The sequence below is a fragment of the Hippoglossus stenolepis genome, chromosome 7, assembly GCF_022539355.2.
Source record: "Hippoglossus stenolepis isolate QCI-W04-F060 chromosome 7, HSTE1.2, whole genome shotgun sequence".
NCBI lineage: Eukaryota > Metazoa > Chordata > Actinopteri > Pleuronectiformes > Pleuronectidae > Hippoglossus > Hippoglossus stenolepis.
The window spans coordinates 7,404,303-7,429,370 of record NC_061489.1 but is presented as its reverse complement, the minus strand read 5'-3'; the positions used below and the strand labels follow the sequence as shown (position 1 = coordinate 7,429,370).

Genomic DNA, 25,068 nt, shown 5'->3' with positions numbered 1-25,068 from the left:
GATTTCCATGACATCAAATGTCATTTTTTAGCAACTGCAATTCAGTGCATTTACATTCTGGAATTACCTCTGTGTGTAAATATATAGTTTTCATGGCAACATTCCACAATTACTTCACATTAAAGATTTGAAGGAACCAAAAACTGCTTATGACTGTATATGAAATATATGTATTTCACTCCTATTGATTTTGTTTCATTGAGCACAAGTGAGCTCATTTTTAAAACATCTGCCAGTTGTATTTTATTGGATTAATAAAATATGGTGAGTGGATTTAAAGCTGCATTGCACATATCCTCACCACTTGGGACACAACCCCGACCCAAGCTCTATATTGCATGTGTATTTTACATATTGTGGCCTCATTAAGTCAAAACAATTCTACATCTAACAATGTCAGAAAATGGCTTAAATGCACTTACCCTTTCTGAAATAATGATGTCCTCATCAGATTGCTTGTTTTGATTGACCACTGCTCCAGAGAGCTTTACTGATATATTCAGTTTATGATTTATGAGATCAAGAATAACAGCCAACCATCATTACAGAGGACCCGGGATTGGACTCGGGTTCGTTGGCTTAAAACGTGAAATAACTGATTAATGATTATTTAAGTATCAAAATATTTGTCCAACATATTTAGCCGCTTTCTGAATAAATGACTGATTGACTAATTGTGTTGACTTCATTAGTACAGATAAGTTTTCTTAACACCTGATTGGTTCTTATCAGTCACGACTCACGACGATGAATTCAAAATGTAGTAAGCACTTAGACCTCCATGCACATGCTCATAGTACGTGAATGGTCACGTGAAATGTGTTTTCAGGTGTTTTAGTATGGACAGGGATTATTACTCATATGGAGCTAAAACACAGAGAGATCATTTTAGATTTAGAAAACTGTTTTAAAATGAAAACATATTAGCCTCACTCTCCTTTTCACCATTATTCATAATCCAAATGTATTTTTTATTGAAGCTTTAAGCTTCCATATGAAATTCATACACCATGTGGGAAATCTTTGTAAAATCTTTTACTCTATATGTATGTAAATAAATTGCAACAGAACATGCAGATAATTTTAAAGTGAAGCATCATGTGGAAACTGAGAATGGCGTTACCTTGGAAATGAGGGCACCGTGAATCTTCTTCAGGATGTCATCCATCTCCAGCAGTTTGGGCTGGATGAGTGAACTGTGGGGTCCGCTGATGTGACCGATGTGGTCCAGGCCCAAGTAGTGGAGGATCAAAATGTCCCAGTCATCTCTCTTCAGGGTGCTATCCAAATGACGCGTCACGTTGTTGTCAACCTGAATGGAAACAAGATATACGTTTACTGATTTCAACTCGTAATCTGTTGAGGTTGACTCGATGATTCAAAATTCACTCCAGCAAATTAAAATCCCAAAGAAGCTTCTCACATGGAGCTGCGATGATTGAGCCACTTGATTGTCTGATTATTGCAGATCAAATATTTGATGGCAGATATACCCACATCCTTCATTTCAGGTAAATGGCTTAAAATTCTTCAACACCAATATTTTAGTGTAAACAAGACTTCAGACAGTCCCACAGTACATTTGTAGCTCCACTAGAGAACTAATTGATGAAAAGTTTTTTGTCTGCTATGTTTGTTGGCTCCCAGGTTTATCACCCGTATTCAACCCTTTAATGCTGATAACTTGGCCTCATACCAACTAAATCATTTCCAGACATACATGCTCAGCATATCACACGGAATAGATACATAAAAACAATTAATATTTAAGATGTCACATAAAGTTTTTGTTGTACGTTGTATGTTCAGGGTTATGGTGTGGTTTAACATGCAAAAATAAGCGGTCTATGAAAAATGGAGGAACCTGTGCATTAATTACATTGTCGCATTATGTAATCAAATTCATTTGCACAAAGGAAAATGACTCATTTTGTTTCATGAACAGCGCCCATAAATCTGAGTTGTATAGCAAATAATACAATTAGTAGATTGTTTTATGAATCATTCTATGTAAAGCAAAGTTGTCATATTTACATTATGAAGCACATGAGGCTGCAAAACTCATGCTGCAAAACTATAAAGAAAGATTCCTTGATTGATATAAACATACAAACCCATCACTCATATCCTTCACGAAGCTAAACCCCGGCTGACTCGCACGTACCTCAGTGTAGTCGGACACAAAGAAGGAGGTGGTGCCGTCGTACTCCATGAAGTGTTTGGGGAAGAGGCGGACCCAGGTGTCATCTCCGTAGAAAACTATCCTCTTCCCTGCTGCTTTGGCCTGCCAAATGAGGTTGTCTTCCAGCAGGGCAGGAGAATTTAGGTTCATTACCACATCAATGAAGCCTGGGATAGTGCCAGTGGTGATAGCCTGAGGAGGGAAGGGTTTTTTGTTATTGTCCTGTGAACAATCAATGTCTACAAATGGCGTAATACAACATTAAAGTTGCGTCATATTAATCCGGCTACTTTAGATTTGTGCTGGAGGTCAGTGTTAAAAACAGTTTCCGATTCAATATTGATAATCTACAAAACAAATCAAATCCATTAATATCCATTTTGTCTGTTTGGTAACTACAAGGAATTCACTTCAGACACCTGACTTATTCCCACATCCCCAGACCAATCTTGCAGCCACAGATGGAAACTGAAAGCTGAATCAGGAGGACAGATGATATATATGAAGTATAATTTCTACTGATTTCATCATGGAATCTGCAGTAAAACAACACTGGCCTCGATTTGACTGACAAGGAAAACACAGCCTGTTTTGGAAGTCAGGAGAGAGTGTGGTGGATCGTCGAGGGGGGAGTACAAAGGCCTTGTCTTCATGCACTGAAGGAGACGTGAGATTGCAGATGCTGGCAGCAAACACAGTTATTTAAACCCCCCTGTGAGCTGCCCGGTGCACAGCCTGAGATTGTCCAGGATGCTCTGAAATCGGAGCTAAAATCAGAGTTGACCAGCCGTTATTGTGTGAGGGCCAAGGTGTTAGAGGAGCCTCCCGAGGGAGCTGGCAGGCAAATTCAGAGTCATCTTTCAAATCTCTTTTTAAAACCGCTACTTTACCCAGTTTATCACTGATGTATTTGTCCTTATATATCCCTGTTTGTCACTTCACACTGGGGGATTTTGTGCATTTATCAGCTTTTATATATTAGTGATGTTTTTTTTGCTTGCGAAACACTTTGAAACAGTTTGTGCGTGGTTGTGTGAGCTGCACTTTAGCTGTTTTGTAGCAACTCTGTGTCTACTTCACAGACACAAGAGACAAATAGCAATAAACTAAGACTGTCACACCCCCACAATGAAGGGTAGGAAGGCTTTAAGAACTGACAAGACATAAAGCTCCCTTTATTTTCTATTACACTTTCAGTATCTATCCCTAGGACCATGTTGTTTTTATTAATGTGTTGAGTCTTGATTAGGCCTGGGTAATAAAACAATATCAATAATTATTGCAATATCATTTTTATCATTAGCAATATAACTAAAGTCCTATATATATATATATATAGTGATATGAAGGATTTATAAAATGTTTTGCTATCAATTGTCATTCTCTGCTCATAGAGTTTAAAACCACAACCTTCACTTAAGAGCCAAAATCAGTCTTTAAACTTAAAAAAAAATTCCTGTGCTGATTTTGTGTCTCCTATTCTCCAGCTGGAAACTTAAGATGAAACTATTTTGTGATCTTTGTTTCTGAGCTCCATTATTTACCACTTCCTTCCTTACAATTGTTTTGCTCCTGCCAGTGCAGATGCTCATTTCAGGAAGAGACGAATTGTTCCACTTCCATAGCAGTCTTCTCTTTCTGCCTCTTCGGTCTCACTGAGGCTCCCAGTCTATTAACAGAGCTCGTCTGACTAATAAAATCCCACTTTGACTTTAAATGATAAACAAAATGACGTGTGATTCTATTGTAATAATTATCTTTAGACATGTAAACATTGACAGTTTAAAAAGGTTAAATCTTTAAATTTCGAATTGGAGAATCTGTCTAAACGAATCAGTAACTCATCAACCTAATTACTGGCCTGCAGTGTGTGTCTAAGTTTGCGATGTGCCACTGCTTAAATGTCAAATACAATATCAGTTGGGTATACAGACAGTGTCTGGCACAGTGCAGAAAACTTGAAAAGGTGCCAAAACACAGACGGAAGGAGCTGTGACTTCAAGTCTCTGAGTCTGGCGAGAGTCCAGTTTCCTTTTCAGCGAATGCTTCTGAGCGACTGCTGAAAAGACGACTTTCCAACATTTACATGAAAATGCCCTCAATCTTCTCTGGCCTTATTACCACATAATACCTATGGAGGTAATATATTGGACAAATTATGCAGCTGATCAACTGTGTCCATACTACCGGAGCAGATACGAGCCCTTCAGACACCCACAGTGCATTGCTGCGGCGGCGGCGGCTGCTGCTGTTATGATTAACTGAATTCATTGTCCAAATCCAGCACCTCGGTAATGTCCACTGACCGCTGCGCCATTCTGAAAGAGCGGCTCAACTGGCCTCATGTGAATACAGGACCATGGAGGAAAAGTAACTTCCTCTCTCTTCCCGTCACGGTTAGACAGGCCAACGAAATTGGAATCATTAAATTTAGTGGCATTTTGCCGGGTGGTGTTCCCGGAGTTAAAACTTGTTTGCTGCCGAGCCCTTAATAAAAAAAAAGTAGAGAAAAGTAGAGACCAAGAACTAGACAATAAAATCTAACTGTGTGACTGAATAAGACTCAGCTGTGTGTATGTGTCCATTGAGATTGTAACTTCATTAGACTCAGTGGAGGGAGTGTGGGGTCTAATGTGTGTAAAGGCTATGCCACTGAGAGATTATGATTTAGGATACTTAGCTGTGCCACACCAGTTAATTGGGTGCAATGCAGTGATAGTAGGCAACAAATGGCAGCTGATCTATACTGCCCCCTACTGGTGCATTTCCACACCTCAAAGATGTGATTGATACATTTAATCTCAGCACCAATGTTAATAAAGCTCTAAGGATAACATGCATTTTGAATACAGTTGCAGTTAGCCTGAGCACTCGATTCCCGGACAGAATAATGTGCTGCCTCAGAGCGTTGACCGTATGCTTGTTTCTGTGACACATCAGCTGCAGTGTGACAGCGAGCCAAAAACTTGGCAGCAATGTCTTGTGGGATTTCATTACGCTAGGCTGTGTTGATCTCATTTATATCAGCCCCTCGACTAAATAAGTCTCAACTCTATTTCAAGAATCAATTAAAAATTTGTTAGTATTTTATTTTTTTAGAGGTTTGTCAATAACTAATGGCGGATTATAAAGTAGTGCAGTTACTCTATTAAGGTGTTGTCTACTGAATACACTAACCATCCCCATAGAATGTGATGAACTGTCCATCCTGCAGAGTTTATAGATAAAAGCTCTCAGCGGATCTGCAAATCAAACTCACCCTGTTGAGAAGGTGACATTTTCAATTTCTCTACCTTGTCCATTTACTTTACTGAATACATCTGGTGGGACATAAACCCTCCATGCTTGTCCTTCTAAATCTAAAATATTTTATTTGGAATTTCCTCTCAAAGATTTCCCTCCACATACCCTTCTCTCTTCCTATCAATGCATCTTTTGACAAGGTTGTTTTTCCGAGCTGCCGTCAAGCTTTTTCTCTCCATCATCTCTTCATCATTCTTTAAACCCTTGGATTATGGGGGAACATCTGTCTCCCTGCACGTCCCCCTCAATCCAGGTCAGCTGTCGTTTTATGTGACCCATTTAAATATAAAAGTGATCATAGAAGTAACAATAACTTGGATTTATACTGTGCCTGTTAAGGTATCCAAGGCTGCTTTACGTAGTAAGAAAACAGAAAGCTGGAAATATGACAACTAGTGATCAAAAGCTTTTGTTAACTGCCCATTCAAAATGGAGATTTGATGATTTTCTTTCTCATACACGATAATAAACTAAACTGGACGTTGGTCGTATAGAACAAGCTACTGAAGGCAATGCTAACACTGTAGGCTCTGGGAAAGTATAATGTCCATTTGTCATCTTTTCTCTTTTAATATGTTACAGCCAAGAGCTGAAACATTTAGTTCAATAATGAATCAACCAAATATAACTCTTAGTTCCTACTGACTGGATGTTGATCAGATGGTTTCAGTGTAACTGGAGTTTTGCGGACTGTCTGGTTTTAGCTGTTTTCTTACAGCTCAAGGTTGTTTTGAAAAGTCACAGATTTGGCAAAAATACCAAACATTCACTAGTTCTTATACATTGTGATCATTTGATGCTTCTCTTTGTGTCATGTGATAGTAAACTAATCAACTTGAAGTTTAGGGTAGATACTGATTGGACCATGTCAAAAATATGTGATTTTAATAATTTACTATCAATTTGAAAGTATTTTAATACAGGGTTTTGTGATCTGGTGATTTTAACCTTTGTCAGTCTTGACATTGTCTGGGCTAAATCATTAACTCACTTGTTCAATAAATAAAACCATGATATAAATTCTATTAATAATAATTGCTGATGATTGTAAGCTGCTCCCACACATTGTTCCACACTAAGTAGGATCAGTCTTCAGAGAGGATTTCTGCTCCTCCTCCTCTTCATCGCTCACTCTCTCTGACACTGTTGACCAACACGTGGTCTTCGCCGCACTGCTGAGTGTGCACTCTCATCGCTCCCAGTCTACCTGTCTGACCACATTGTGTATCTTCAGCAGGGTTCTCTGGGGCCGCCTTTTGGCTCCCATCTTCCTCCATCTATACAACAGCTTGACACATCCCGCTCCTCCCACCACTGCTAAATCGTGAATGCTGCCTTTTATTCTGCCCTCTGACACTGAGACCGAATATTCTGCTTAACCTGACAGCTTCAGTTAGATTCCTTCCCACCAGCTCAGCACTGCCCAAAGCCCATATGGACTCGACCGAGCTGCTCTTTTTTTTTTCCTGGAGAATAACTCCCTCTCCTCTGCAAAATGTCTCCAACACCACTGAAACAACACCCTGACTCTTTCCCAGTCTGCCCACAATCTTTGTGTGTTTCAGCACCACCAACTGTCATGCAAGCCGCACATGACATGACTGTAATTCCCTCCTGCTCCCAAAATATTCTCGTCAGCATGACACATCCTCCAAATGTGGCAACGCAGCGTGTTTTCACCCGTTTCAAATTCTGCCAAGGAATCTAACATGTAATTATAGGCTAAAAACACTCATTTCAGAATGATCCTAGCATTTTACATAAATATTTTGAATGTGGATTTGTATATATATAAATAATTTTTAAGGGTGTTATATATAAGAATTATCTCTTACTATATAGTTACAATAGGCTCCAGCTCCCCCTAAGAGGCGAAGCAGTATAGATAATAAATGGATGGCTGGATCTCCAGCCTCCAAAGTAAACTATAAATTGAATAAACATATTTCAAAATGAACTGAATATTTGGATGGACTGCAGAGCTGTTCTATTAGACTGCATCTGCTTTAGCTTTAGGAACTTAATGTTCGGAAAATGAATATATATTTTAAAAACATTTTTATACTAAGTGAGAACTTTATTAGGAACACCATACCAACGGGTTGTTGGAAACTTTGAGATACAGTTCCATGTCGAAATGACTGCATCACACTTCACACTATCTAAAGCTTTATCAGCTGCACATTCAAGCTGCTCCTGTTCTACTACGTCCTAAAGGCATCCTCCTCGACTCATATTCACTGAACTTACTGTTAAAAAAGCAGTTTGAGACCAGACTTTTGTCACCTGGAGCATTATCCTGCTGGAAGGAGCCATTTGCAGATGGTAAACTGAGGCCATGAAGGGATGAACATGGTCAGCACCATCAGCCCAGATTGTTGACACAGACAGGTTTACTCCGCAGACTCATGATGTTGACGCTGTCATCTGTGGCCTCAGCAGAAATCCAGATTCATCAGACCAGGCTACACTTGTCAGTTTTCAACTGTCCAGTTTTTTCAGAGTTTGTGCCACTGCAGCCTCACATTCTTATTGACTGACAGGAGTGGAAGTGCTATTGTAGAAAATCAGCCTCAATGTTGGACGTGTTGTTCATCCAGATGTGCTTTTCTGCTCAGCACAGAGGTGGTTATCAGAGTTACCATAGTCTGTCAGCTCCAAACACTCGGAGCATTGTCACTGGGATAAGCTGCTCACTGGATGTTTTTTGAGTTAGCCAAAAAAAAACTCTACAGACGGTTGTGGGTGAAAATCCCAAGAGATCCATTGTTTTATAAACACCTCAAATCTGTATGATTTTCATAAAATGCTCTGCTTTCACATGATTTCCTGATGTAATAACTGCTTGAATAAGTAAGTGCACAAGTGTTCCTAATAAAGATGTTTATTTTACCACTAACATTGATGTTTTTTGCCATGCGATGTGCTTGGGGTTGAGCTCCAGAAGGCATTTAAAACAGACTAAATCATTGTTGGCTTTCATCCTTTTATGGGATTGGTTGACAATAAGAAAATATAAATCACAACAGCCATTATAAACAGATGAAAGTGATGGTTTACAGGCTGTTACAGATGTGCATCTAATATTTAATTTATATAGTTTTTGCCTTTGTTCTAAACACAAGATGAAAATGTATTTTTGAAAACAACTGGTGTAACTAGATCTGTAAGGCTGACTCACTATAGTAAATTTATTAGAGATTTTCCGATGGCGATATCAGCATCAGAAATGCCTCCGATATTGCCGAAAATGCCAGGTTGTGCATCGGGTGAGCACTTGAAACTATTTTATTTTTCTCCCTAGAAATCATAAAATCTTCGCCACTCAATAGCAGCAGTACTGTCACTGGAAAGTTGCCCTCTGTTAAACTTAAAAATTTGTGATGAATTCGACAAAACAGTCTCAAAGAAAGAAAGATAAACAACAAATGTGTCGAGTTCATTGTTCTGGACGACCAACGCCTGTCGATTTGTGAAAATTTGGGGTTTCGCCATTTCATGGAACATTTAGAGCACATGTCTCAGGAGGTCAAGTGGGTTGCCCACTAACCACAAGGTCAGCAGTTCAATCCAAACTGTTCTCTAAAAATGTATTTGCAGTTTGTTCCATAGCCATCAAAACAAAATTAGTAATTGTGCCATCTGGAGAATAACTTGACATCTGACCCTGCACTTCATGATGCACCTAAGAGAAAGTGTCTCACCTTGATCCTGGGCATGGTGACTGTGGGGGGTTTTGCCTTGGCCACAAAACTGTGTGATGAGCTCCTCTCCACCACATGCCTGGTGTAAGGCATGTACATGCGACCATTGGGTCCGAACACAAAGTCCTCCCGCAGGGCATCCACCAGCATTATCACCACCCGCTTAAACAGAGGCTGGGGCAGGCGAGAGGAGTTAGGAGAGCTCCCTGTAATTCAAGAGGACATTTTGTGAGTTTTAATAGATATACAGGCTCATACTCGCACATATATACACTGCTCAAAAAATAAATAAAGGGAGCACTTAAATCACACATCAGATCTTGATGAACGAATTATTCAAGTTGAAAATCTTTACTGATGTACATTGGATAATTTTTTGAGAACGAAATGACGTAAAAACGGTCAATGGAAACAAAAATCATCAAGCTATTGAGTCCTGGATTAAAAGCCACACTAAAAAGTCTAAGTAAAACATTGAAATCACAGGCTGATCCAACTTGCATGAATTTCATCAAGGCAACTCCTAATGTGACTCAGTAGTGTGTATGGCCTCTGTGGGCCTGTGTGCACTTCAGACAATGTCTGGACATGCTCCTGATGAGTCGGCGGATGGTGTCCTGGGGGATCTCCTCCCAGACCTGGATCATCAGTGAACTCCATGACAATCTGTGGTGGTACTTGGATACACCGATACATTACATCCCTCAGGTGCTCAATTGGATTTGGGTCGGGAACGTGAGGGCCAGTCAATGGCATCAATGCCTTCATCATCCAGGAACTGTCGCAACACTCGGGCATTGTCCTGCACCAGGAGGAACCCAGGACCCACTGCACCAGCATAAGGTCTGACAATCGCTCTGAGGATATGCCTCCCCAGACCATCACTGACCCAACACCAAACTGGTCAGGCTGGATGATGTAACAAGCAGCATAACATTACCACAGCATCTCCAGACTCTTTCACACCTGTCACATGTGCTCATTGTGAACCTACTATCATCTGTGACAGGGGCGCCAGTGGTAGACCTGCCAGTTCTAGTGATCTCTGGCGAACGTCAATCAAGATGCACGGTGCTGGGCTGTGAGCACATGTCCCACTAGAGGACGTCTGGCCCTCATGCTGCCCTCATGGACTCTGTTTCTGACAGTTTGGTCAGGAAAATGCACACCAGTAGCCTGCTGGAGGTCATTTTGTACGGCTCTGCCAGTGCTCCTCCTGTTCCTCCTCAAACAAAGGAGCAGAAACCGGTCCTGCTGCTGGTTTGATGCCCTTCTACGGCCCTGTCCAGCTCTCCTCGTGTAACGGCCGGTCTCCTGGTGTCTCCTCTGTTCTCTTGAGACTTTTCCGGGAGACACAGCAAAGCTTCTTGGGACTGCACGTATGGATGTGGCATCCTGGAGGAGCTGGACTACCTGTTCAACCTGATCTGGCTGCAGGTACTGACTCGTGCTACCAGTAGTGACAAGGACACCAGCAGAACACAAGACTAGAGAAGAATCAGTCATGAAGGATAAGGAGAGAGAGCAGCTGTCTGTGGCCAACACATGTAAAACCATTCCCTGTTTGGGGCTTGTCTTGCTTTTGCCTCCATTGCACCTGTTGTCACATTTACACCAAAGCATCTGAAACTGATTCACAAACACTTCCTAAATGGACAGATTGATCCCTGGAGTTTAACTGTTATACTGTGATGACGAAGTGTTCCCTTCATGTTTCTGAGCAGTGCACATTATCTGTACACAAACCGAGCTCACACTCACCTGACAGCGGCTCCGCGGGCAGATCTGACAGTTTGTTCTTGGATGACAGAGACGACTTGACGGGCACAGGGAAGAATCCCCGCAGGAAGAGAGCGAAGCCGATCACTTCGAATATCAAGATGAACGAGGCGAAAACAGACGAGCGGACTTTCATTTTGCCGGCTGCTGGAGTCTTTCATGAAACGAGTAAGTTGGTGAGAGTGATTTCACCTGCGAGCTAGCACCAGTTCATCAACAAACAGGGAAAGATGGGAAGCCATGAGTTCACATTTCAAATGGAGGCTCCGTCAAACTGCACGTTACAAAGCTACACGTGTTGGTTTTTAGTTATATGTCTTTGTGTTCGATATTTGTAGCCGTAATTACAAATACAAACACTGATACCAGTTAGCGCTGTCACCATTCAAAGCTGCTTCCGCATTGATAGGACGGAACTACGGAAACAACAAAGAACCAAACAAGACCAAAACGCGACCCAACCCCCTCATTGTTTACCTCCACTCTAAGTGTGGATGTGATGTGAGCAGAGAAAAGAATAAACATTGTGAAATGCAGCATTTAAAAATGTAAATGAATTAGATATATTAATGATCTAATAAGTGACAGGACAATAAAAAAAGAATCTAGTTGTAATTGCTGTGTGTTCTTATATAGTTCTATTTTATTATCTTGTATTTTTGCACACAGGCTGTTGTAATATCCATATTTGGGGATCAATAAAGGATTATCTTATCTTATCTTATCTTATTTTATCTTGCCTGCATTTAGTACTAATATGGTCAATACGAGCCAGTTGTATGTAAACAGAACATCATGGACAGAGAAGAAGCTTTTACAAATGGATAAAAATTATTATGATTATAATCTACCAGAGGATTAACAGTTTCTCATAATTTTGTTTAAACCTGACATAAATTTATCGTAATAATTCAATTTTATAATAACGTCATTACACACACACACACACACACACACACACACACAGACAGAGGGGGGAAACAATACACTGCTACATGTCACATGTCATTTTATTTTAATTCAATGAAAGAGTCAGTGAATTAACTTTTTTGAAAATAAAAAAATACTTTTATATCAATTATGGCGGTTAGCTGCATGAGTTGCATTTAATTACTATAACTTAAAAAGTTAACAAATTATTCCATTTGCCCAGGATGGACCAAGGGTATTTTATCTTGCCTACTATTTTTTTAGTAGATTTCTTAAAATCATGATCAGATGAGCAGAAACAGAGATGCTGCTCAGATTTCTTGCAGGCTGTGATCACACTAGCGAACATGAGCAATACGTACAGTATGTAACAGTGTATGTGCATCAGACATCTGAACAAAGTCCTGCCTCACCCTACTTATTCATCAGAGCATAGTAAGAGCCTGTTAACAGCCTCTGTGTTGACATCAGTCTGGAAAATGTCTTGCCTCCCACTCATATGTCCTCTGTTTACCTGAACCAGTTGGAGGTCTCATTGTTTTCCTCCCACAACCTAAGCTTTGAGTCCTGCTGGTCTGTCATTTGTACCCAAGTTATCTAACAGGCTGTATCTTTATATAGATTCTCATATCTTTTAATGAAACTGCCGTTGTGGATAAACAATAAAAATAAAACACTGAAAGGCTGATTTTTACACTGCACATGCTGTATATACCCCAGTATGCAATGGCAGGCTAACTTGTTATGCTATAATAATATTAAGAATTAATAAGAATTAATAATTTCATTATTGTTCTGATGTCATTGATGTCATCTATACATTTATTTTAATACATAGATTTGCTTTGATTTGCAAGGTTCAAAAGGCAACACACGGGGACAATGAGATATTTTCAATGTGCAACTCCAACAGCTGGGTAGAAGATACATTAGCAGGCTGTCTGGAGTTTTGTCAAATTTCATCCTAACATTTATGAGGCCTGAGGTTGATGAGTTCTGATTGGAAATTAGCTGAGGGAGGATTTAACTTCTTCTCAGCTCTGTTGGATGTTTGAGCTGCTGCTGCCATCTACTGGTAAAATCACAAATGCAGCTCACACACAAACAGATATCAGTCAATTCTATCTTCTCGTTAGTATTTTCAAATGTCGGGGTCAGCAACGGTTAAAGAGCTCGTGGGGATTAAAGGATAGACTCACTAGTTTTCAAATCTGTCTTAAAACAATATTCACATGCCCATAAGTATGCTGAATTGGTTACCGTAATCCTTCTTCCTGTCCATACTGGCCTTGAGAGATAAGATGGTTTCAATGCATATGATTGGGGATTAAATCAGAAGTCCTTGTTTTGTGTGAAAATACGTTGTAAGGTTCATATGAGGCTATGCATTCATGATGTTTGCTCATTCAACATCAATAGGGCAAATTTCTCGGGCATAAATAAAGGTTTGAATGACCTTTGGATTTCTAGACTGTTGCCCAGACAAAATAAGTGATATTCTGTCAAAAAATAATGTAAAGATTTATTGATACTTACTACTAAACAACTACTTCACAGTTTCCCATTTACAAGAGTGGTTTTCCTGGCCATGGAGGTACTGCATAGTATAGTAGACTACTTGATAAGTTGGGCTCTGACTCTTGAACTACTGTACATCATAGTGTTCTCCTCTCTTTATGGTGTTCTTCTTTACATTGACCGCTCCCAGCCAATACTGGACATCTTCCCTATTACTTCATACTTTGGGTAGGTGGTTATTAAACTCTAAAGCACTGAGCTGTTGTATACATATTTACAATACGAACATCTCTCACCCTCCACTGAACCTCCTTGAGAATGGATTTAGGATTTTAATTGTCTCTAAGTGCAGCATATTCTGTCTTTGTCGTTCCATTTGCTTCTGGACTTGTTTTCTGACTGTGATCTGCCCAATCAAAGTATTTATACAATGTGTAAGTGCAGCTGTGTCATTAGAATGAGACTTCATACTTTTCTAAACATAAATTAGAATAATTATTATTTTGGAAAAGAACTTACAGTGACTTCAACATTAAACACTGAGTTAAAAAACAGCTGTTTCAGTGGATGATTGAAAGAAAGGATAAATTAAGGAATGAGTTTTGAAGCTTTTAAAATACTGAATTAAAACAATATGAAATCCTTTCCTTTATAATGTATCTGTTATATAGCAGGTAGAGATGTAATGATGGTGTATACAGTGGAAACAGCACAACTACTTTTAAGCACCAATGACCATTTTATTAAACAAAAATCTAGCTGTGCTTTTTAAAGACTTGTTCAATATAATAACATATCAATATTCTAATGGTATCACAGTCTATTTGTCTTTTCTCTTCAGAACATTAATGAAGGCCTCTTTGGGAACGTCCACATTTCCAATACGCCTCATCTTCTTCTTGCCCTCTGCTTGTCTCTTCAGCAGCTTCATCTTGCGTGTTATGTCACCTCCATACTAGAGAGATAGAAACAAATTATTATTATTATTCAGAGTTTGTAGTAATCTGTAGATTTAAAAAAAACTTTTAGAATTAAGAAAAAACTTTACTTACACATTTGGCGAGCACATTTTTCCTGTACGCCTTTATTCTAAAAGAGACAAATACTGTCATTTCACATTTTTAGGGCAAGTTAATTTAACTGACACATTTCCTATAAAAAGAGAATTCAAAGTGCTTCATATACATGTATTGGTTTGATGAATATTTAACCTCATACCACTCTAACAAAGCTCATTACCTCCGCCAAGGAGTCTGTGTCTTATAAGTTAGATTACACAAAAACAACAGAATGGATTTCGATGAAACTTGGTGGAAGGATGTGATATAGGTCAAGGTAGAAGCCGATTACATTTTGGTGCAGATTAGGGGGAGGACCATGTATTTTTTATTTCACTTTCTTTAACTTTGCAAGATAGAGCATTTTTCAACATTTTCATATTCATTAATAATTCATGGGCCTCGATTAAACAATTCAGGCACATTCAGGGGACCGATATCTGAGTCCGAGTTTGTGAAATGTGGTGCAGGTAGATAGAATTAAAGGGGACTGTTGGGCCTTGGCGGAGGTATGTGCTCTAGTGAGCGACCTTTTAGTTTCAGATGTTGTACTTACGTCTCTCTTGCTATGACCTTACTTCCAATAGCTGCCTGTATAGCTATCTCAAACATCTGTCTCGGTATGGAGTCTTTGAGTCGCTCACACATGGCTTTCCCTGAAGCGTGGGCACTGTCTCTATAATGAAAACACACCGATCAACCTTCAAAATGTACGGGACTCACACAGCAATTTAAAATATAGTAGCTTATAATGACATATACATGTGTTATACCCTCTAAATGGCTTAGTCTAGTTAAAATGGGGTTGAAATAGTAGGGAGGGGCTTATCCCAGCATCTCCATCAGACATGTTTGGGAAAGTTTTAAAAAGCCAGGAAGTATCAATCTTCCGAGTTCACCTAACAGATGGAGTTGGCCTTTGTGCTTGACAGCACATCCGTTGCCTCACTTTGGTTCAGTCACGTACGATAAATTTCAGTCCATAACGTGCCCCCTGTAAAAGATATTCTGCTCTGTGATTGGTGCATCGCCCCTTAAGGAATGAGAGGCCGAAGCCAAGCTCGGCTGGTCTCCATAGTTAACTGTACAAATGGTCTGAGAGCAGCCATCTCTGGTGAAGCGTAGCGCCCTTCAATTACCCAGGCCTGCACTGGCTCCTGTGCTGGCTTTGGTAGTAAGTACATTAAATACAGATCTGCTGTGCATCATCACTTTTGCCAGTGAAGTTTAGTCTATTGTCCTTGTCACAAATGGACTGAAGTCCTTGTCTAGTGAGTAAAGTCACTGTAACAGATAATGTTAACACAGGCCACCAAGACGCTGTATTTTAATGTAAGTCCCGGGTGTTGAATACATTTCATGCTCCATAGGCTCAGAACAATTACTCTGCCAATACAGGACCATATAACCTTGTAATTATGTAAACTCGTAAAAATCCACAATTTCTTTCTTTTGACAGTAGTGGTGATAATGAAGCTGTGGCTGGAACAAGATGCTTTCAAGCAGCATCAGTATAAAAAAGGGATATTTTCATCACAGCATCTGAATTTATGGGGTTAGGGTTAGGAATGTAATGTTGTAACTGACCTGTTCACAATCGTGGTGAGTTCTTCGACCGGTCGTCCATTCAGCAGAATGTCCATCCTTATCAGATCAGCAGTCTGGTAGCCTGCGCTTTCATAATCAAAGCTACAGTGTGGAAGATCAAATCAAATTCATGGTCAGCTGAATGCATGGAAAACTTTCACAGAAATCAAAGAGCGTGATCTAAATACGAGGCTTACACACAAGAGAAGGAAAACTATGTGATAGGAGGAGAGTACTTGGCTTTGTCCTTTTTTTATATTAGAAGTATTTCCTAATATTTACATTTATCCAGTGATACGAACTGAATAAAAGTTATTTTTGCCCTTATGACTTAATACTGGGATTTTACCAACTCTTACCCCCGAAAAACTCATAATACATAACTTATATACTTAATAAAGTAATGTTTATGTAAGTACTTGGACTTTTGACTATGCAAAAACAACCCTGACAATCCATACTAAATGTGACGGTTGATGACAGTAGGCATTCACATAGTGTTTGTTGAGTTTTACCTTGCATATCCAGACGACATTGATTTGAGCTGATCATAGAAATCCACGACAATTTCATTTAAGGGGAAGAGATACTTCATCATGACGCGCTGGTCGTCTATGTACAGCATGTTCTTCTGGATAGCTCTGCGGTTCTTTCACAACACAGACAATATAAGGTAGTTATTGCTTTCACTGGTCTTAGATTCTGTATATTTACAGTCTCAACTATCGAAAACTCGATTCAACAGTTAGGAGACTGCTTGTAAACAAATGTTAGGGGGAAAGACCTGAACAAGTGGCATCAGTAAAATAAAATGAAGCACGGCTTTAATGGCTTCTCTGTTTCTAAGTCCAGTAGTTTTTTTCTTTTCTCCTCCAGACCAATTTGGAAAGTGTAAAAACCATGGATGCACTGATATCTCCTGTCACAGTCCATTTACTGTACAGCACGCTTGAGAATCAGGCCAACTTGTCTGTGAGTGTTTAGAGGCAGCAGCCCACTCTGTCTTGGAAAAAAACCCACTATATTTTAAATATGACTTTGAAAAGGCAGATACATGTCTACATCATGAACAAATGAAAACTAAACCCCATATGGTGCAGAAAGATCTAATTCGAGTTAAATAGTTCAGACTTATTAGTTTAATTAGCATTTCCCCTTCTCCTCTTACCAAGCAGAGAGACATGATCTTGCCAGTGTACGTGTCTGGAGAAAGAATGGTCCCGATCACCATGGGCTCCAAATACTCCGACACAACCGATCTGTCTGGGAAATGAGCGGGGTTCACGACGGTTATTTCCTCACTGCCATGTTCCTGTAAGAAGAAGTGACACAACTTAAAACTTACAAAAAAAAACACCCTTGTAAATCTCTTTCCGAAGGCATATGTGATATTATAGTTATATTCCAACCACACACTCTTTGAGCTTTAACGCTTTGAGTATGAAACACTTACCTCCTGTAGGCTGCCAAGGAAGTCCTTCATATTAGACACTGTTGGACAGTGCGTTTTAATCAGCTTTAAGATTCATTACTGGGGACAACCACAATACTCGAGAGACACACTGGGATTTATTTATCTTTAAGGCTCTTATTGGTCTTTTACCCCCATACATCACCTCACTGCTGTCGTTAAAAGTGAGCTCTCATCAAACAAGCTCAAATGAATGGATTACACTGCAGGTGCCAACTTTTTTTACTGAGCTAGCTAATTCCATTTTTTCTCATCTACGCCTGTGACATGGAATAACAGACAGAACAGTCTAAAGCTCAACTCATTTTTATCCTTAGAGCAATTTCAGTTTTGTTTCTCGTTTTATTTTACATCCTGCTGCTCTTATTTTAGTTGATTCATTTGTTTTAAATTATTTATTTGCTTTAAATGACATTTTATGTTCTGCACTTATTCTTAAGGCTTTTGCTATTTCTCTTGCTTTTACTATTATGTAAATGTTGCTGTTTCTTATTTGATTTTTCTTGGAATGTTAAATTTTTTTGTAAATTAAGTCTTCCAGAGTAAAAATAAAGATTGAATTATAATCTTTACAGTTTGCAATTCATTGAGTACATTTGTGTCAAAACTTCATAAATTAATCAGCAAAAATCTCGATCTAAAACAGTCCACCAAAGAATTAAACAAACATACATTATAGCTATAACTGCCTGTGATTTTGCCTTCACAAACAAAAATTTTGATTGTCTCCTTCCCATCAAACATCTCCCATGTGATATAACACAGGAAAGCGTGCCAGAAATTCCAGGAAGCCTCCATTTATCACCAGTTTCTAACTTACAGTGCGAGCCAGACCCCGTAACGAGCAGAAAATATATAGGAGCAGCAAATGGCTCTTACCTTGATGAGTTTGGCCGAGGAGAGGACGGCCTTGTAGGGAACAGTGGGCGCTGTGACTATAACAGAGGCATTGTATTCCTGCTCCAGCCTCTGATTGAACACCTCCATATGAAGAAGACCCAGGAAGCCAAGTCTGCAGGGAGAGAGGGGAAGGTCCACAGGATCACTTAAGTTTTATAATTGATATTTCTTTTTAATTACAAAGAGCCTCTTTGGGAAGAATCCAAGATTTTTTTCCCCAATAGATCATGTCATATGTTGATTAAGATTGTCTGGAGAGTTCCCCTAAGTTCTGTACTTTTTACACAAAATGTGCATAACTTTTCTGCAGGAGCAATTACTTAAAAAAAATAATGACTTCGGGAGAGGGTCTTTGTGGTTGCACTGCTCAAAGGCTTTAAAATCCACGTCTTTGTTCTCTTCTGCTGGTACAGTATATGCAGCAGAATCCTCACTCCTCCATAAAGCCATTTTTTATTATTCATTCATAACATCCACACCTCCAGCCTGCTCCCAGGGCCAGACTGCTGTCTCTCTGAACTGTGACACTTGAGTCATTCAGGGTCAGCCTCTCAATGGCGCTGCGGAGGCCTGGATATTCTGACTGGTCCATCGGATACATGCCTGGGGGACAGAGGAAAGTGCACATCATCAGCATAAAAGACCCTTTTCTTTTGGAGAGCACTGGCTGCACTTTACTGTACTCGCTGGTGAGACACAACAAGCACTGAAGGGGGTTTGTGTTTGACTTCACGTCTACTGACACTAGAATATTCAAGGCTCGTGTTCTAATAGTTACGATGATCTCGATGCTGTTAGTTTTTTAAACATGGTTTTATAAATTTGTTCTTATTTTCCAGAGAGAGAAGCAGGAAGCAGCTGCAGTTCTTACCAGCAAACACCATAGGTTTAGCAGGTTTAAAACCTGGGAGAGCCTCCACAGGCTGATCCTGAAGGTAGAGTGTGTCTCCAATCTGAGCCTCCTTCACATCCTTCATCCCTGCTATTATGTAGCCCACTTGACCTGCAAATCTACACAACAACAACAACAACACAATGTTAGCAAGCATCTCAGGAGAGAGTTGAGAACACTTTCCACAGGATTCCAGTGTTTATCTACAATGTGAATCAGAGCTTCCACGTTTAGTGGACTGGCTCATTATGGCTGCATTGACAATGGCAGAATCGGATTTTAAGCTGTTGTATTACATTGAAAATTATATTTTATATATGCATTGCAATAGATACAATTTAGACAAAATCACAGTCAAAACTCCCCTCTATTTTAATCATTAGGATTTAAGAACTTTAATTATTATTAGTATCTTTGCACAATAAAATGTGGGACAACAGAAAAACTAAAACTCAATTACTTCTGGGTTATTGTTTACAGTACGTTTTGTTCTTAATGCCCTTCATTTGGTATATGAACAATAATATGAACAGATGCCAAACAGATTATTAAATCAGGGGACTACACAAACTAAAAGAAAAGTCAAGCACTGTGGAAAACACCAGAGATTTCAAAAAAAGCAACCAATATATACATTAAATGAACGTTTACAGTAACCTACTAAAAGCAGAATTGAAAATGTCAGAGAAGAATGAAATTCTAAGTTTCCAACCTGTCATAAAATGGTTTCAACAACACTTCAAAACCTAAACATGTTCAGGTTATTATCATATAATCTACATCGTATAATAATCATACAGCACTTACAACACTGGAACCAGTAGATGTTTGACATATTTGTTTCAAATAAAAATGACTGATTATTTATTGTTGATCAACTAATTCATTCATCGACTAATTCTCAATTATCAGCGTTATTCCAACGTCGGCTCCTTTGGATAAGCACCGAGTAGGAGGTAAGTGATGAAAACAGAGGCCACGTACAGTTTCTGTGTTGGGTGCTCATCTGGTCGGAGGAGCCCCAGCTCGTTGACCTCGTAGGTTTTGCCAAGATAAGTTGACACGATCTTGTCGCCCTTTCTGACCCGACCGCCGAACACAGCGATGTTGGCCACCACTCCTCTGTAGTGGTCGAAATTGGAGTCAAACACTAAGGCTTTGAATGGGCTGTCAATGCTTGCCGCGGGCCTGAGAACAAACATTGAAAGAACAAAACAGCTTCAGTTTTCTTTTTCTTGCCGTCAATCGTGTTTCATGTGAGAAGTGATAGCACCCGAGTCTCCTTACTGTGGAATCCTGTCCACAACCGCTTGTAGAACCATTTCAACATTTGTTCCGAGTTTAGCGGAGATCTGAATAAAAGATGACATCATAAATTAAGAAACATTTCTCAAAAAAGCTTCTGTGGAACACAAAAATTGAATTTTCATTATGGTCCATCTCACCCGAATGCACTCCTCACGTGGGATATCAAAGACCTTTTCAATCTGTGCCTCCACTCTCTCTGGATCCGCATTTTTCAAATCAATCTGAGACAGAACATGTCAGAGCAGAATTATCCAACGCACAGAATTCAAGTGGCAAAGTAACATGTGATGAAACCAAACACTGCTCGGACTGTAGGTACCTTGTTGATGACGGGGATGATTGCCAGCTGAGCTTCAAATGCGAGGTAGAAGTTAGCCATCGTCTGTGCTTGAATCCCCTTCACATGACAATACAACTTTAACGACTGTAGCACATACAGTGAGTACAACCACAATAATTAGTTCAAAACATCCGGCTCTGTACCTGATTGGCATCGACGATTAACAGAACACCTTGACACGCGGATATCGATCGAGACACTTCATAACTGAAGTCCACATGACCCTGGAGAGAGAGTAAACAAAGGGTCAATGAGAGAGATATAGGTGAGCAACATGAAAACAAATCAATCTGACAGAAGAATGGTGTGAAACAAAAATCTCAAGATACCAAAGATACACCAATTTTCTGACTGTAATCGGTTTTCTTTGCAGAGGACAGTTAAGATAGACATGAGCTGAAATCATGCAACGTGCACTAATTTCATATTATAACTAAAACAAATAAATCCTATTCTTCTGCATAATCTGTTTGTCTAAGTCTAAATTCAATAATCTGATATTTTATCTAAATAAAATGTAAAAAAATTGTTTTATCTGTTTCATGGAACAGAGGGAAATATTGGCTCTCATCCATCCATTATGTATATCGCTTATCCTGTAATGGTCACAGGGAGCCAATCCCACCGGACATCGTCCAAAAAGTGGAGTCCACCCAGAACAGGTTGTACAGGTCCAGGTTGTACAGAGTGTACAAACAACCATTCACCCTCATATTCACAACTCAGAGTCTTTAATTAACCTCACCCCAGTCTGCAAGTCTTTGGACTATGTGAGGAACCCAGAGAACCGCACACAGACACAAAGAGAACACGCAAACATCACAGAAAGACCCTTTTCGAAAGCAGGATTCAAATCAAGAACCTTCGTGCAGTGATGCTACAGTGGTAACCACTGCACCACTGTGCTGCCCAAATGTAGTTTCATGTGTAAAGTCAATAAATCTACCTAGCCCACTGCCTCAAGGTGCAGAGCTTGCCATGACACCACCTCTCTTCACCAACATCCCACCCAGCTGAGGACCTACCGGTGTGTCGATGAGGTTCAGGAGGTACTGCTGCCCCTGGTAGCTGTAAAACAATGAGGCCGTCTGGGCCTTCACTGTGATCCCCCTCTCTCGCTCCACCTGAAGCTTGTCCAGCACCTGTTTGTTCTTGTCAGTCTTCACGATGGCCCCTGTTTGTCAGGGACATTGGTAACACCTCACTGCAGTTATAAGCATCTTCAGAGCAGCTGAGGAAGGTTTCATATCACTTACTAAGAACTATGTGTTTCCAAGACCCCTGCTCAAAACTCACATGCCTAAAATGAAAATAGAGTATATCTCTGCAACTACAGGGTCTGTATGAATAATCTTGGTATGTATATAAATGTAACACGTGAGATTTCTGCAGAGGAGTAAGCATCAGTAGGGATGTTACTAGGAGAACATGAAGATGGAACACAACCTAAATGAACAATTTCATGTCCGTCCTAAAAGAATAACATTTTAGAGTGACTATTCCTTATGAAATCATGCACTTGTAGCCTGAAACCTTTAGTAATAAGAAAGCACAACATCTGAACATTATCTGTGGCACATTTTAATGTAAATAAAGTAAAGCAGAGCAAAGGGAGGTTGTAGTAGAAATGAGGGGTAATCTCCAAATGACAGTTATTTTACTTATATGTCACTAAAGGTATTTATAGTGTCAATGAAACTGTAGTAAAAACTCTCTGAATATGATGATATAGAATTAAATATAATGTCTGTGTGGTGAGCAGACATACCAGTCATCTCGAGCAGTCTGTCAGCCAAGGTGCTTTTTCCATGGTCAATGTGGGCGATGATGCAGAAGTTCCTGATTCTGTCCACAGGGAACTTGGACAGGTCAATGTTCTCCTGAGGAACCAAAGGAAAGAAGTCAACAACAGCAGCTAAACTGTAACAGTAACCCACCTTAAAGTAGAATATGTATATATTGTTATAGTTGAATGATAATAATTAACAAGGAACTCTCTGACTGGGACAAGTAATGAACTAGAACTCAGTAATTAAATAAAGTAGTTGACTACATGACCAACTGTTTTATCCTGCATCTGTATGTGAATAATAACACACACGCACAACAGTGTCTGTCAGTGATGTAAACACAGCTGACTGCCTGTTGTTACCTTGTGTGTCTGTGTGCTGCTCCTCCTGCAGCAGCTGAGGGACACAGGACGTGTCTTCATCCAGCGGTGTCTCCACACTGTGTAGCTCACACTGGGCTCGGGCAGCCTCCTCCTGTACAGCCTGAAGTGAGGAGCACCTCTCCTCCACGCAGGAGACAACACGGACAGCAACATGTCTCCGTTCAGCAGGACACTCACAGCAGGATGCGCGAATGCTAGCTGGCGTTAGCTAGCTGTGCTACACGGTGTGTGTAGCCTGCTGCTGTCATGGCAGCGGACCATAGGTGGACAACGAAAACAGAGTAAAAACAAAGTACTTTACATGTATTAACCCCGATGCATGAGCTTACAGGGAGCTGACATTTTGGGTGACGGTTCGCCTGCAAAGACTTGTGGGAAATGTTGTTTTTTTTCGCCCAGACCAAAGATGATGGAAAGAGTCAAGAGGGAACGCTGTAATAAAATCCGTTAATTTATCACTTGTAACGGCGAGCCTAGCATACAAAGCGTATTTATCTAACTGTAACACGGTTTATTTCTAATTTATCCGGACCGTGTTGTAATGCTAATGAGCTTTGAAAGACGCTGCTGTCTTTTATTTCTGTCCTGTAACTTTTGAAATGACAACAGACCCTTTTCACAGCCATGACAGGTAAACACAGGTTGTCACTGACACCGCTAATGAAGGTTCTGCTCTATTTCCGTACAGGGCATTAATTAATCAATGTGATTATACCATCCGTGTTTACCTACTGTTTCATGTGAAAATGGCGGCTGTTAAAAGGGTCAAAACAACTAGAGAGGGCAACAGGCAATCTCTGCTGACAGCGTGTTAGGATGTTTATTCAGTTCAGAGCCAGTGATCGCACTATAATGGTCTAAATTACAGAGTAATTACAATACAGACATTATCGTTTGAAAGCGTCGATAGGGGATGATTATCTTGTCATTCTTCTTTGGGAGCGCGTGGACAGCCGGAAGTCCCGCCTACTCCATCTCGCAGCCGGAGGATAAAAATGGATTTCAGTTGCTATGACAACGAAGCTGCCTCTTGCACAAGAATAGATTCCTGCTTCTCTTCTTTGTGTAACCAGGGACAACAAGCCTCCATTAGACCAAGTCCATGCCTGTCATGTAATCTTATTTTCGTTCTCTCTTTTTTGTTTACAGATTCATGCTTTCGGTTCAAGGAGCTCAGCATCTGTTTTTTCTCACAGATGATATAACTCAGTGTTTTAAAAACCTTCAATGATCATTTGACAACACGCCGCCAAGCTGATTCAGAGACGTTTCCAGTTTCTCAGTAACTCTCCTCTTCTCCTACACAGGTCTTTACCACATTTCCCAGGATCAGGCTGTTAAATTAAAGATGGCAGCTGCAACTCCACCTTTCCGAACAAGTCCTCTAACCCAAATATCCACATAGGTCGTTTGTTCACACTGCTTCTACCCTCTGATATGACTCATATGAATAGTTAATGAATTAGCACCCCTACAGTGGCAGGAGATCTACAATGAATAAATAAATAAAGAAGAAAAATGTGTGTCACTGTGGTAAATGTCTGTTTGGGTTTAGGCACAAAAAGAATTTCCCCTCCTCCCAGTGTGGTCTTTATCGCACCATGACAACACCACTGGACACATCACGCTTAATGATGAAATGTACGTTATTCCTTTTTGGGGAGGACAGTCTTACTCTTCCCTGGTTTTCTCTCTCATTTAATCTTTGACATTTTTACTTGAGAGCAGGAAAAACCCAAGTTGACGAGGCCTCAGCTGGATCGCAGTAATGCAGCCATGGTTAATGTTATCAAAGACAATTGTGCTTTTCCTGCTATGACCATTAACAGTTCATGCAACCTTGCAGCGAGCAGGGTCGGCTGTGGGCTGGGGATGTAGTGACACGGTCTACGCTCAGAGAAAATCCGACCTCACACTGTGGTC

General features: G+C 40.1%; 2 protein-coding genes across 2 annotated transcripts in view; both read right to left on the bottom strand.

Annotated features, from left to right (window-relative positions):
- Window positions 1-11,375, bottom strand: part of pigg (phosphatidylinositol glycan anchor biosynthesis class G) — a 69,091-nt gene extending 57,716 nt beyond the window's left edge. Inside the window, exons 1-4 of the mRNA XM_035161536.2 lie at window positions 10,951-11,375; window positions 9,190-9,395; window positions 2,165-2,374; window positions 1,124-1,312 (exon numbers count right to left, since the gene is read on the bottom strand). Coding sequence (XP_035017427.1) covers window positions 1,124-1,312; window positions 2,165-2,374; window positions 9,190-9,395; window positions 10,951-11,104 — 759 coding nt within the window. The 5' untranslated portion in view covers window positions 11,105-11,375. The remainder of the gene's footprint in view (window positions 1-1,123; window positions 1,313-2,164; window positions 2,375-9,189; window positions 9,396-10,950) is intronic.
- Window positions 11,376-14,132: 2,757 nt separating this feature from the next.
- On the bottom strand, window positions 14,133-23,526 carry guf1 (GTP binding elongation factor GUF1). The gene is made up of 17 exons (XM_035162254.2): window positions 23,125-23,526; window positions 22,741-22,852; window positions 21,998-22,146; window positions 21,116-21,196; window positions 20,952-21,029; window positions 20,770-20,853; window positions 20,612-20,676; window positions 20,309-20,512; window positions 19,304-19,443; window positions 18,912-19,035; window positions 18,412-18,544; window positions 17,230-17,373; window positions 16,577-16,710; window positions 16,062-16,163; window positions 15,031-15,150; window positions 14,469-14,505; window positions 14,133-14,371 (listed from the first exon to the last, which is right to left on the bottom strand). The coding sequence occupies exons 1-17, from the start codon at window positions 23,296-23,298 to the stop codon at window positions 14,237-14,239; spliced, it is 2,016 nt and encodes a 671-aa protein (XP_035018145.1). The 5' UTR covers window positions 23,299-23,526; the 3' UTR covers window positions 14,133-14,236.
- Window positions 23,527-25,068: the final 1,542 nt, after the last annotated feature.

Coding starts and splice junctions, on each gene's coding strand:
- guf1 (XM_035162254.2), bottom strand. CDS start 23,298: ATGTTGCTGTCCGTGTTGTCTCCTGCGTGGAGGAGAGGTGCTCCTCAC. Junction 21,030..21,115: donor TAATCGTCGATGCCAATCAG/GTACAGAGCCGG, acceptor TGTCATGTGAAG/GGGATTCAAGCACAGACGAT. Junction 20,513..20,611: donor GTTGTGGACAGGATTCCACA/GTAAGGAGACTC, acceptor GTTTGTTCTCAG/GCCCGCGGCAAGCATTGACA.